At 42.5% G+C, this 14,283-nt stretch overlaps 1 protein-coding gene across 7 annotated transcripts in view; it reads left to right on the forward strand.

Annotated features, from left to right (window-relative positions):
• KCNT2 (potassium sodium-activated channel subfamily T member 2) overlaps positions 1–14,283 on the forward strand; it is a 222,263-nt gene that overhangs the window by 97,762 nt on the left and 110,218 nt on the right. For all 7 annotated transcript variants that reach the window (XM_083745330.1, XM_083745333.1, XM_083745332.1 and 4 more), the window contains 5 exons: positions 769–817; positions 5,252–5,311; positions 6,552–6,626; positions 8,542–8,625; positions 9,544–9,638. In XM_083745330.1, coding sequence (XP_083601456.1) covers positions 769–817; positions 5,252–5,311; positions 6,552–6,626; positions 8,542–8,625; positions 9,544–9,638 — 363 coding nt within the window. The remainder of the gene's footprint in view (positions 1–768; positions 818–5,251; positions 5,312–6,551; positions 6,627–8,541; positions 8,626–9,543; positions 9,639–14,283) is intronic.

A 14,283-nucleotide genomic window follows, 5' to 3' on the forward strand; every position in this document is an offset into this window, starting at 1 on the left:
AATAATGCACTTTTCTTAAAGAATACACATATTGGTGTAAACAGGAACTGTGCTTCTGCAAGATGGATAGTTAGTTAGAAATCGTTATGCTGGGGAAAATTGGTCAGGAACATGAACCATTGGAAATTTGAATCCAGAAACCCCCACGATTCATCACAAACATGTATTTGGCACAAGCAAATCACCTTAGATCGTATGAGAGCTCAGTGAGTCTACAGCTGTGTTAGAATTAAACTACGCTCTCCCAGGTTTTGCCATTTGAAGCAAAAACAACAGGTTTTTTAAGGTATGTTTTTAATGGTTCACTGAAGCCTTTGGAGAGTTTATTTCTTTGGGTTATTTCATTAATGAGTAAGTATTATTGATTCATCTATAAAAAATATTGCATGATAACTGCTGGATGCTTTTTTTCCAAGTCCTCTTCAACAGTACACTGGAAGTGCAATTAATCTTTCTTATTCCACTTCGATTATTCGAAAAAAAAGGAGAGACAAGCCAGTTTTTAGACTATTATTATTCTGCACATTGAAAATTTATTAAAATTGAAGTTCAGCAACATCTGGAGGTCCAAAGATGCCTGATAACCGGACTAGGACTTGTCAGTCAGTTCCTTGGCTGTAGGTTTCTAGTGTTTGTTACAATATGAATTAAAACATTTATAGGGCATAGGGGGTCTAATTGTGTGTGTGGGGGGGTTAGTTTTCTTTCCTATAGCTTATCTGAGCCTGACGTTGGAGATGTATTCATTTTGTTACTGTAATTTAACAGGTCACTTATCTTTTGGGTGAACAGAAGCTTACCTTTATGGGGATTACAGGTAATATATGGCTTACGTTTTATACAGCTCATTCAGATGTTGCTTAGTAATATTATCCTGGGGTGTGTGTGTGCAGTGGCATAGCGTGGGGGGTGCAGGGGTGGCCGGCCGCACCAGGCGCAACATCTGGTGGTTAGGGTTAGGGGGCACAAATCCACGGGTTAGGGGGCGCAAATCCATGGGTTAAGGGGCGCAAATTACTTGCCTTGCCCCGGGTGCTGACAACCCACGCTACACCACTGTGTATGTGTCAGGAATCATGGGTACTTAAAGGAAACAACATAGAACGCTATTCAGTTAGCAAACCAAGGGATATGTAGGAAAGTTACATTCAGAGAGCCAGGCCTAATCTAAATTTCTTATAATGATTGAGATTACAATGGTTCTTACTTCTGAGTAGACAGGCAAAGGTTCCCTCTGTGAAACTGGTGTTCAAAGATCCCTATGCGCAGTCAGAGCATTTCCAGTGAAAGGATAAAGGTCGTCAATTTTATTTCTAATCAAAGTCCTTTGCACCATGCACCGTACTGGTCAAAACATGTAGCATGCAGCCCTCTGGAACTCAAGCAAAGTTCTGGCCATGTTTTTCTGTCCACCTAAGCTGGGCATGAAGTTGCAGCTGAAAAGCTGCTAGCCTCAAAGAAAGTGTCTTGTATAGATCAGGTTTTGAAATGGAGTGCTGCTTTTTTCTGAGGAATGTACCTGCCTATCCAGTACACAAAAAGGAATATGAACTGTGTAAGAGCTATTGAAGCAGTAGTATAGATTACAAGACACTAGTCTATAGCTGGGCTGTGTAAATTGCTGTCGGCTTTCAGTATTCCGTTTAAGAGATACATTTTCACTTAGTTCTGAAAGCTTGTAATAAACTGGACACTGTGTGACATTGTTGGGTTTTTTTTTAAAAAGAAAGAAAATAACTTCTTTCTTTCTTTCTTTCTTTCTTTCTTTCTTTCTTTCTTTCTTTCTTTCTTTCTTTCTTTCTTTCTTTTTGAATATAGGCTGTTGTGCAGAATATTATCATCTCATTAGTTAGGGGTTTTCTCAGTCTTGCTAATCATGAGCCTAATCTACTATTATTATTTTCCTACGCACCTTTGAAATGATTGGGAGCTGGGCACCAATACAATGGCCTTCAGGTGAAAGGACAATTCGCAATGCTTAATATGGCTTACACTGTATTGTGCAATGATGGTGTTCCACCCCCATGCTCCATCACTGCCTGTTGATGGTGGGGGCATGAAACACAAAATTAATGTAATGACAGGTATTAGATATTGGATATTACAGAGGGAGAGATGGGAATGAGATATTGTATTGATCTTTCTGATGACATTCTCTTCCTTCTGCCCAGGAGACCCTGTCTGGTTCATGTGTGTGCGCACATGTACATACACATTTTGATTTTTGTGTATGTGTTACGGGTGTGGAAATGTGTAATCATGCAACACAACATCACTTTAGACAGGAGTTAAGAACAAAAATAATAGCTTTTTCTGATCTGCCTTTTCTTGTTTATTAAATTTGCATGTTTCAGAGTTGCTGCTTTGCAATATTTTCCATTAAAATTACTTCTACCTTGTAATTTTTAAAAATAGATTGCTAGTCATTCCTGGATACAAGCAATTATTTCCTAATCACTTAGGCTTATGTGTGTCCTGAAACCAGAATTTTGTTTACCTGTTGTTTCCAAACGTTTGGGAATTTTTGATTGCTAAGGCTGAAAAATGCAGGTTTTTTATTGTTTTCCTTCACCATTTAGTATAAGTTTATTGTTGTTCTAGTCTTTCATTCTCTTGTTTCTCATCATTTCGTACATATGGGATTTAGATCTTCCTGCTCAACAGCAGTTCATATAACCCATATACTTCTGGGAGTCTTTGCAAGCAAGTTAAGGCTGAACAGTTCAGTCCAGATGTCTATCATTACTTTTATTTAGCTTTTAAATAGTAAGATGAACCCATTTTTAACAGTTAGGTATGCACCATTAATTTAACACAGCACAATCAATTAGCTGAAGTAACATGTCCTAGTGATATCTGTGAGACTAGGAGTGCGGAGCAGGGAACCTTACATTTGGCTCAAGTCTAATGAATGTAGGATATTTATTCATCATAAAATCTGGTTGGGGTTCTGTTGACCTCTTCACCATCCTACCCATGTTGAAATTATATATGGGGGTGTGTTGCCAAGTTGCATAAGCTAGCCTGCTCCTTGTGGTGATGCACAAAGCAGCCACACCCCTTTTGTGGTCTAAACCACTGAGCCTCTTGAGCTTGCCAATCAGAAGATCGGCGGTTTGAATCCCTGCAATGGGATGAGCTCCCGTTGCTCGGTCCCTGCTCCTGCCAACCTAGCAGTTCAAAAGCACACCAGTGCAAGTAGATAAATAGGTACCGCTGCGGCGGGAAGGTAAACGGTGTTTCCGTGTGATCTGGTTTCCATCATGGTGTCCCGTTGCGCCAGAAGTGGTTTAGTCCTGCTGGCCACATGACCCGGAAAGCTGTCTGTGGACAAACACCGGCTCCCTCTGCCTGAAAGCAAGATGAGCGCCACAACCCCATACTCTGGATACTTCTTTTTGGCCCTATTTGATTCTTTATTCTGACTTTATATAATATGGACTCTTTTTGACTGCCATTGAGACTTGTATAAAACAATTGTTGTTTACTGGTATTTTATGTACCTTTATACTATATCACTGCATATTTGAAACTACATTATTTCTGCACTTAAACGTTGTGTTTAAATTTACTATTAGTTTAAAACTGTTATTCTTAGCAGAATATACACGTTTTTCTTTTCAACTCTCGAGTAGGAATTATTCCTTGTATTGAAACTTTTGGCCAGAGCTCTTGGTATATCCTTTTCAGTGTACAACCCCATAGTCGCCTTTGACTGGACTTAACCATCCAGGGATCCTTTCCCTTTCCCTTACCTTTGCATGCATTCTTAGATACATAGCTAGAGCTCTCCCACACAAGGAAGAGTATCTTACTTGTGTCAGGATCCCCTAACAAATGGACCAACTTTATGCATGGACAGTCCTGGGATGCCCATGAGATGTGCTTGCCTAAGCCTAGGACTGTTCCTTCTTCACCTTCTTCCCTTTATTAGCAGCTGCCTATGCCAGGTTCACGGAAGATAGGTGCCCTTTTCTTGGGCAGCAGAGCAATAACCGTGCCTCTCTGAGCTCTGGCCATACAAAGCAGTGGAACTGGAGCCTATTTTCCACCCATGAAATTTGAAAGTCAAGGAGATTAGAATTCTCTGTCCTGAAGATGAAACATTTCTTAGTGCCAAATCACTGGGTGCTGGTAGCATATGATTCACTTCAACCAGCACTGATTTGGTGGCATCTGAACATTTTTTGGATGCTGCTGTTATTTTTATACGTTGACAACTCCTAATCTCTGTGCTGAATCTGATTATGCAATTGTTCAGGATGTTGGGTTTTCATTAGTAAGGGACATTTGTTTAAAATTAGAAATTCTCATGCTAATCTTATTCAAGATTCCAGACTCGGTGGGGATATGTTTCTACAAATGCCAGTCCACAGAATATCCTGTATTTATTGAGTGCATGCTGTTATTTTAGGCCACTGAGTTCTTTTTCTAGCTGTTTTGAAGTTAGTTTGAGATGACTGAGGCAAATTCATCTGAAAAACATTGTGTTTTAAGAAGATGAAAAGAACCTTCACAAGTCTTGAGTGTGAGGGCTTAAACTTGTTTCTGATATGTTTTTAAGTTTTGAACTGGCTACAACTTTTTTTTTAAGTGCAATTCTAGAAAAGCTGTCAATGACTTAAGCAACAGATACTGGTTTTTTGAAGCCTCCTGAAACTAATGATGCGAGGAATAGTTTCTTGTAGTCATGTTTTTCCCATAGGGCTTAGTGGTGCGTCGCGCCAGGGCGCCGGCCTCTCAGGGGCGCCCCAGCAAGTGGGGGAGCTGCGCAGCTTTGCCGGCGGCCTCCCCTTTGCCTACATGCCTGCCAGCTGCGCCCCGCCAACTATAAGGCTGGCAGCCATGCAGCTTCCCTCCCAAGTCTCTACGGGGATCGCTCTCCTCCCGAGGAGGCATGGGAAGGGTGCAACTTCACTCCTAATCTTCTGCAGAGATTGCTTTCCCGCAGCGGCATGGGGGAGAATTGCGCTTCCCCCGGATGGCTGGCAGTGCGCAGCTATGGCCATCCCAACACTGTCCGTGGTAATTTGGGGGCGCTAGGTAGATATTTGCACCCCAGCACTACATCCGCTAAAGACGGCCCTGACAGGTCCAGCTCAAGAGATCAAAGGCTTTATTGAAAGCTTGCAGGATAGCTACTTTCCCCACAAATCAGCTAGTTTTGGTTTACCCGATGTACACTTATTGAAAGTTTGCCTAATCCTCAGGTATTATTGCACAAGATTTCACGTGTGTCTCACTTCTCCAGGTGTCAGTGGCTTTGATAAGTCTATTGGAAACAACGCTCCTGAGCTATCTCAGCTATAAAGTAAGTATTTATGGCTACATTCTTCCATATCTATAGGAACCTGGGGTTTTCCAGATGGCCTAGGATCCCAACCCCCATTATCCTCAGCCAACATATCTGCAGGTCAGGGGTGATGATGGGCATCGTGTAGCACTAACCATACCATTAGACAGAATGAGGTAGTTTCCCTTGACGATAGATGCTAGGGGAAAGCAGGGGCAGCCCCCCTTCTTTCTGAGCCCCCTCCCAATTATTGGCATCTGTTGGAGATCAGAGTTATGTGTGTCTGCCACAGGTCCTACACTAGTCAATCAGATGTACACAAAATGAGTGAGGTGCCATCTTGTTTCTTGCTTCAGGCAACAAAATGTGTTAGGCTGGCCGTGAAAGTACCGGTAAGCCACTTTCCTATGGGACAGTTCTGTTTCTGTTCGTTAAAACAAATGGGTTTGCAAACAGGTTTTATTAGTTGCGTTTAAAGCGGGGGTCAGCAAACTTTTTCAGCAGGGGGCCGGTCCACTGTCCCTCAGACCTTGTGGGGGGCTGGACTATATTTGGGGTGTGTGAACGAATTCCTATGCCCCACAAATAACCCAGAGATGCATTTTAAATAAAAGGACACATTCTACTCATGTAAAAACATGCTGATTCCCGGACCGTCCGCAGGCCAGATTTAGGAGGCAATTGGGCCAGATCCAGCCCCCGGGCCTTAGTTTGCCTGCCCATAGTTTAAAGGTTCTTACAAGCAGTGCTGTTTCAAAGGCTCCAGCTCCTTGTGGATTTTTAAAATCGGAATGCTTGGGGGTGTCCCTTAACATTGAGAGAAAGCTCCTGTGTGTTGTGGAACTTTAGCCATTGCCCCCAGTGTTTTTGTTTAGAGAGTTCCATTCCTAACTTCCTAATAGTAATTACCCATTCCTGATTTGCCAGCTGGAAATTGTTAATATGCTTCTAAATAAAGATAATTAATTTCTGTTTGTTTAAATTTGTAGCATGAAAGAAAAAGTAGGAGAGTTGCTTTGTATTTGTTTTTTAAAACGAGGTTCATTTCAAATATTGATGAGCCTGCCTAGCATTAGACACAATCTGGTAATTTTTCAGTTAATCCCCCCCACCATGTGGGATGCATTTGCATAATTTTGTAGTATGTCACTCGCTGCGTGCATCACTCTGTGTGTCACTGCATACCCCGCGTTGCCACTGTGCAAAATATTAACGGTTGATAGTGCTGTGTTTTTGTTTTTGCCTTCATTTTTACAAGGGAAACCTATGGGAACAAGTTGTGCGGATGCCTTTCCTGTTGGAAATTATTAATGCTATCCCTTTCATAATTACAGTAAGTCTCATCCATTTAACACACAATCTGGGTTAAGTGCGAAGTTATTTTAAAGCAATACAAATTCTAGAATTCAGGCTGAATGCACGATCCTGTAATTATTTTCCTTAAAGCTACAAGCTTCAATTAGTTGAATCTACTCACAGTTTGATTGATTAATTGGTAGGCCTAATTTGAGTTGGTAGAAGCAAATTTTAATTAGTGGGGGAAATAATTTATTTTTGAGGCTATTTTCAATCTGATATAATTTTCCTCTTCTTTCTTCATTATTAAACATTTGGGTTCCCCCACCTCACAGCAACTTGTGCTTATTACATTGTTAATTTGGTTTGTAAGTTTTTAGCCTACTTTTGCTTTTTTGAAATGTAAGAATTGTTCAGCACCTAGAGTCAAAGGGGAATTATAAATTTTGGGCAGGATTCACCTCAGCAGAAGCTTCGTGCAAGGACTTCTGCTTGCACAACAATGCTTTTCCCTCTGCACCTGCCTAAATTGGTTTGGGGGAAGGGGCTGCAGAAACCTGAAATAGCAGGAGGGGAGAGGAGAGGGGGTGGGTATCATTCCATCTGGCAAAATGAGATTCTTCTTCAGGTGGAATGTTTGTATAATAGTGCAACATTGAATCCCACCCTATATTTCTCACATCTGTTACTATCTATTAAAAAAAACCCATACAGTGGATGCCCGAGTTGCGAACGTGATCCGTGCGGGAGGCATGTTTGCAACCCGCAACCCGCGCGTTTGCGCACCTGTTGGTCGCGATTCAGTGCTTCTGCACATGCGCATGCGCCAAAACCCGGAAGTAACCATTCTGGTAACTTCTGGGTTCGGCGCAGTGCACAACTCGAAATCGCACAACCCGAAGCATTTATAACCTGAGGTATGAGGTATATTGAAGTTTCGTTACTATGTTCTCAAATCAGTTTAACTGATTGATTGCATAAAGCAGAAGTTTTCAACCTTTTGGAGCCCACTGCTCCCTTGACCAACGACATTCTTTCTGCGGCACCCCTGTGGGGCTAAGGAGCCCAGTTATGGCACCCCTTGCCTACACAGCTGGCAACCCCTCACCCCTTTCCCAACACTTTTCCCTTGTGGAGTGTTCCCTCAGCCTCCTCCCCTCTCCCTTCTCCTTGGGAGTCCTCCGGACAGCAGCTGCTGTGCCCCTGGTCTCTGAGCTGCCCTTCCTGCCCCCCAAAGAGGTGTCTCCTCACACTGCCCCACAGAGGCCTGGGAAGCACCCCCTGGCCAGCCCCAGGGGCACCATTACCTGGGGGGCTGGTAGCAACAAATAGTCGTGCAATCATTCGGGAAGCAAAGACTCAAGAGGCCAACAGAGGCAGGAGGGAAGGAAAGAGGGCTTGTCTTAAAAAGCTCAGCAATTTAGGGGTTTCCTATTAAAAAAAAAGCTAAATAATTTTTGTGGTGTCCTGGTTTTTACTTTTTCAAATATGGCAACCCTAAGAGAGGGACAGAGGCCAGTGTTGCCTGTGGCAACCCTGACCATCATTCAAGGCACCCCAGGGTTGAAAACCACTCGCATAAACGGAAGTTATTTAAATGGTATAAATAAGTTATTTAAACAGTAGCATTTCCATGTGGGCTGCCTGGATCTCAGTTCACAAATGGTTATAAAGCATTTGTGCAAACATCTAGTTTGGCCCAAAAGCTTCCTGGTAAATGTGCTTAGTAGGATTCCATCTCCCCTCCCCCCCCCCCCCCCGGCAAGGGTGAAAAGAGAGTAGAACAAATATCTCGAAAGTTATCTCTGCTGAGGTAAATTCTTACTTGTGGCATTGCAATAAGGCTTGAAATTAGATCTTTTAAAATGAAACTACCGTTTCTGTGCATTCAGTGCAGTTTTACTGGCAAAGTTAGCTGAATACATTTAATGTCTTTCTGCATTCTCCTTCAGATTTTCTGCCCTGCATTAAGAAACTTATTTATCCCAGTGTTTTTAAATTGCTGGCTTGCCAAACATGCGTTGGAGAATATGATTGTAAGTATAACAAAGGACTTCTTTAAGAAAAATGACAACAAAACTCTGTACTTTTATCTGTACAAATCACAAACCTAGATCAGTAGTCTGCTTAAGCCGCAACACCTAAATTTCAGCCTGTGGAGTGCCACTGAAAATGGAGGGGAGTAATTTGGATTAAATCCAAATGCATCAGGTTAATTGGTTTTTGAATTTCCATTCAAATGCTGAAGTAGTTTTATTGTTGGAATTTTCAGCCTTCTGTTTTACCTCCCTGTGGTTTACTTAGATTCACTTCTCAGGAAAACAAGTGCCTTGCCTATGTTTATAATATAAATTTTGGTCCAGCATTAATCCATTTGCCTCGTTGGTTATTTTTTTTCTGGCTCCAAACTGTTGGAGCTGATGGTTTCTTGAGAAAATACCAATTATATTTGGCTCCTAATCCATGCTTAGCACACTTTCTTGTTGGTTGCCAGTCCAAAAACATAATCCTTTACGTGTATACTCCGATGTAACTCCCGTTGAGTTCAGTGAGTGTGTACAGAATTGGAGCCGAAATTGGTATTTCAAAAGACTTTTAATCTGATTATTGGTTTCTTTTAATTTAGACTGGTTGGTTTTACTGTAATTTATTATATCAGTTTTGTATTTTAGAGTGATTGTTCTACTGATTGGGAGCTTTATTTTAAAAAAGGGTATGCTTGTTTTTGCTGTATTTCTTTGTAGCTATTTTGAATGCCTCAGTAGAAAGGCAAATAAGATTTCATATATAAATAAAATGTGAACCTTTGCAGAACTGCAGTGCTTCAAAACATGGAATCCAGATTGTATATCTGCATATGAAATACTGACAAAAGTTAGATTTGTTGGGGCATATTTGATATTTAATGTAAAAAGCATTTCTGAACATTATGCATCTCTTTTCTTTTAATCTAGAATGATCTCCACAGAGCCATCCAACGCACACAGTCTGCAATGTTTAACCAAGTTCTGATTTTAATATCTACGTTGCTGTGTCTTATCTTTACATGGTAAGTAGTATGTGGTGATGTTACTAGTAGTAATGTAATTCCGTTCTTACACTGTTTCAAAAGTTTTAATTACATTTTTTATAGGCATGTATTTTGTGGTAGGAAAAGTTTAGGGAAGGAGGGTGTTTATATGTTTGGATGCAATAGGAAAGAAAATGTCAGCCCTGCAGCTTATGTAAGGAAATTCCTCTAATCACAGAATAAGCAGGGCTCGCTGTTTTGCAAATGATGCTTGTTATGTTCCAGAGAGATCCAGTTCAGAGAAGGCACACATAGGACAGCACCCATTAAGACCCTTGAAAAGGGGAAAGCTATTTGTCATACACCCTCAGCGTAGGAGTGGAGCTAAATGTTATAAACAACCTTGGCTGGAGCAGGCAGGAAGCATTTCGGAAGATCATTATATCTATAATTTGATGGTTTGAAGCTTCTTCCTAGCAAACATCCGGAATCCAAAATGTGAAACTCGAAAAGCAAAATCTAAGACTTAGCTGTTGCTTTCTGTATACACTTTGCACCATACTGTTTTGCCTTTCATTCTTTACTTTTTAAAATAATAATAATAATATTTATTAAGTTTTCCAATTTAACAATCCAATGAATCCATTAAAACATTCAAAATTATAATACAATAAGAAAAGCCAAATAATCATGCCAAATTATATTTTTTGGGGGGTGACTTTCCATGCTCTGAAGTTTGGGGAGTGATGATCTAATATTTATACTGCATTTCTTAATTAGTCAGATAGTCCTGATAAACATTCTCAATGTTACTGTCTTGCATTTCTACTTATTTTATTTTATTTTATTGAAAATATGTGCTTAGTTCTGTTACAAGCTCTTCCACAGTAGCAATAGCACAGTAGCCTGACCCATCTGCACTATATATTTAAAGCATTATCATACCACTTTAAACGGCTTTAGGGACGTGGGTGGCGCTGTGTGTTAAACCACAGAGCCTAGGACTTGCCGATCAGAAGGTCGGCGGTTCAAATCCCCTCGACGGGGTGAGCTCCCGTTACTTGGTCCCTGCTCTTGCCAACCTAGCAGTTCAAAAGCACATCAAAGTGCAAGTAGATAAATAGGTACCGCTCTGGCGGGAAGGTAAACACTGTTTCCATGCACTCCTCTGGTTTCGCTAGAAGCGGCTTAGTCATGCTGGCCACATGACCCGGTAGCTGTACCCTGGCTCCCTCGACCAATAAAGCGAGATGAGCACCGCAAACCCAGAGTCGGTCACGACTGGACCTAATGGTCAGGGGTCCCTTTACCTTTGCCTTTATGACTGTTTAAAGTGGTATCATAGTACTTTAAATGTATAGTGCAGATGGGGTCTTGGTGTGGCGTTAATTGCTGTGTGAAACACAGTGTTTAAGTATTCTTCGGTGAGCATGTTCTTTGATATTCGCTGGGATCCGATTCGCTTTCTAACATTACACAAGCAGTTGATAGAATATGAAGCAAGTCTCCATGCTAGTGCCTGACTGGTTGTGGGAAACAAACGCATTTGAGAGCAAGCCATGGTCTGTGACTGACAAGGAGAAGAGAGCTGTTTAGAACGGAACTATTTAGAGAGGAACATTACATTCAGGTGCAGCCTGCATTTTGTAGCCGACACAAAAAGATGGAGAAAATGGCAAGTTGAACCACAGCAATTATTGCTGCTTTCAGCATCTGGAAGCTGATTATACACCAAATTATTCTGTCCCTGTTATGACCCTTCCAGATAGGGGAAAAGAAAGAGACTAAACAGCAACAAGGGGGAAAAACACACCCTATAACACAATTGCTTGCTAAGGAAATGAATCCGTCTGCAACAGCCTGCAATATTAATTGAAATCATATTCAGTTGGCCTTAAAACAACCCTCAGCAGATCTGCCATTGGTTTATGTTGCTGTATCTTTGGATTTTCCAAAAGTTAGGTTTGTATTTTTAGATAGCTACCAGCAAATATTGATATTGTGGACAGTTTCACACACATACGCTGATATTTGCTTGTTGCGCTCTGCGGAGCAATTGCAGTAATTAAGATTATCTGAATGTTCTTTATCAATTCAGCCTGCAAAGCATGGATAGCCCTGGGGTTCTGTTTACTGGGGGGTGGGGTGGGGTGTATCCTGTTCCTCAGCAAGGATGAGGGTGCTAGAGAGCTTGGGGGACATTTCCAGTGCAACTGGTCAGCTTGGTCATTCTGGATTTTGCCATTTGACCAAAGACAAATCGATTATGCCAGCTGAATTTACTCGATATATGATCAGCAGAGTAGGGGCTTCACCTTCCCCCACCGCAGTGTTCATTGATCCATTTAAAATGCTCTCCGTTTTTGTCACAATTGTTCTGGTTGGCTCTGGGCAAGATCTTCAGCAGAAGGTAAGTTGAGGTGAAGGGACGCTGGTGGCGCTGTGTGTTAAACCACAGAGCCTAGGACTTGCCGATCAGAAGGTCGACGGTTCGGATCCCCATGACAGGTTGAGCTCCCGTTGCTCGGTCCCTGCTCCTGCCAACCTAGCAGTTCGAAAGCACGTCAAAGTGCAAGTAGATAAATAGGTACCGCTCCAGGGGGAAGGTAAATGGCATTACCATGCACTGCTCTGGTTCGCCAGAAGTGGCTTAGTCATGCTGGCCACATGACCCGGAAGCTGTACGCCGGCTCCCTCGGCCAATAAGGCGAGATGAGCGCCGCAACCCTAGAGTCGGCCACGACTGAACCTAATGGTCAGGGGTCCTTTTACCTTTACCTAAGTTGAGGTGAGCTCACTAAGGACACCATTAAGGGGTCTTGGGAATGTCAACTCAAGGTTTAGCCAAGACCAGCATTCCTGCCTTATCCCCACATTGACAGGTGTAGCCATGACATTGGTGCACACTATAGCTGGTCTGAAATTGCCATCCACCCCTTACTATTTCCCCCAGTATGCTGGCTGGGAAATTAAACTGACAGAAGTTGGGCCATTGGAAAGCTATTCTTTTGTCCTATTCTATGTCACTCCAAATTCTGTGCATCTGTGATGAGTTTTTATGTTGTTCCTGCTCTCCCGTCTCCATGGACCAGGTAAAATTGAAACATTGTATGAAATGAGGGGGACTTGGACCTAACAATCTGTTTCTCTGCAATAAAACACATTGCCTCAATCATTCAGTAAGTAGACTGGTATTATTGACACCATATTGTAACATGCAATATGGTGCCAATAGATTAGACTGAGTGGCTTGCCGAAGGCCACCTAGTGAATTCATGTATGGCTTTCAAGGCTGCAGCTCAGTCCGTTAGCCATTAGTTTAGATTTGTGCAGTCTGAAGCATGCATATCTTAAGTAAAATGAATTAATCCCTGGTAAATTTTAAGATAAAGTAAATACGAGCCTATTAACACTAAGGATTTGGAGAACACCCCCTCACACACGCTAAACATGAGATATGCTTTTACAGGTTACCCTAAGAATGGTTTCAACTGTGGTCTTCTTTTGAGTCCTGTGGGTTCATTTGCTATGGGTCCAGGGTGAAGCAGCCTCTGAACATCAATAAATGTATGCAGGATGTTGAGGCCTATTTGAACTCTCTCCCACCCAGTCTTTAGTTCTCAAAGAAACACTTTCAATAGTTTTTTTTTGCCCTAAGCTGCACTCCTGATCCTATTTACCTGGGAGTAAGCCCAACAAAGGTCCGTAATGAAAGCTATGACTTTCCCAGTAGTGATGTATGGAAGTGGGAGCTGGACCATAAAGAAGGCTGATCGCCGAAGAATTGATGCTTTTGCATTATGGTGCTGGAGGAGACTCTTGAGAGTCCCATGGACTGCAAGAAGATCAAGCCTATCCATTCTGAAGGAAATCAGCCCTGAGTGCTCACTGGAAGGACAGATCCTGAAGCTGAGGCTCCAATACTTTGGCCACCTCATGAGAAGAGAAGATCAGTGGCGTAGCGTGGGTGTCAGCACCCGGGGCAAGGCAAGTAATTTGCGCCCCCTAACCCGTGGATTTGCACCCCCTAACCCGTGGATTTGTGCCCCCTAACCCTAACCCCCATATGTTGCGCCCGGTGCGGCTGGCCCCCCCTGCACCCCCCACGCTACGCCACTGGAGAAGACTCCCTGGAAAAGACCCTGATGTTGGGAAAGATGGAGGGCACAAGGAGAAGGGGACGACAGAGGACGAGATGGTGGGACAGTGTTCTCGAGGCTACCAGCATGAGTTTGACCAAACTGCGGGAGGCAGTGGAAGACAGGAGTGCTTGGCGTGCTCTGGTCCATGGGGGTCACAAAGAGTTGGACATGACTAAACGACTAAACAACAACAAGAGCCCCAGGGAATTAAGCAGACTTACTTCTGAGTTGACATGGCTAGGATCATGCTGTTAGTCATCAGAATTTCTTAGAGGAACTGTGATATTCTTACTGTACGTAAGAATATCTTACTGTAGGGGCTTTTTTTCAATTTGGGCTACCTGGGAAGCAAATAGCCTGATCTTATAGACGGATTTGAGTTTGAACAGCACAAACCAGTAAGCAGTTCATAAGCCAACAGCTTTCCCTGCAGTTGCTTCCAGGAACTTGTGCAAACTGGAATTGTGTGGAGGTCATGTTTTAGTGAACTAGCTTCTCCACACCATCTCCTCCTCTCTGCCGCTGCTTTCACAGATACACTT

This window comes from Podarcis gaigeae (genome assembly GCF_964106915.1).
Source record: "Podarcis gaigeae genome assembly, chromosome: 6".
Taxonomy (NCBI): Eukaryota; Metazoa; Chordata; class Lepidosauria; order Squamata; family Lacertidae; genus Podarcis; species Podarcis gaigeae.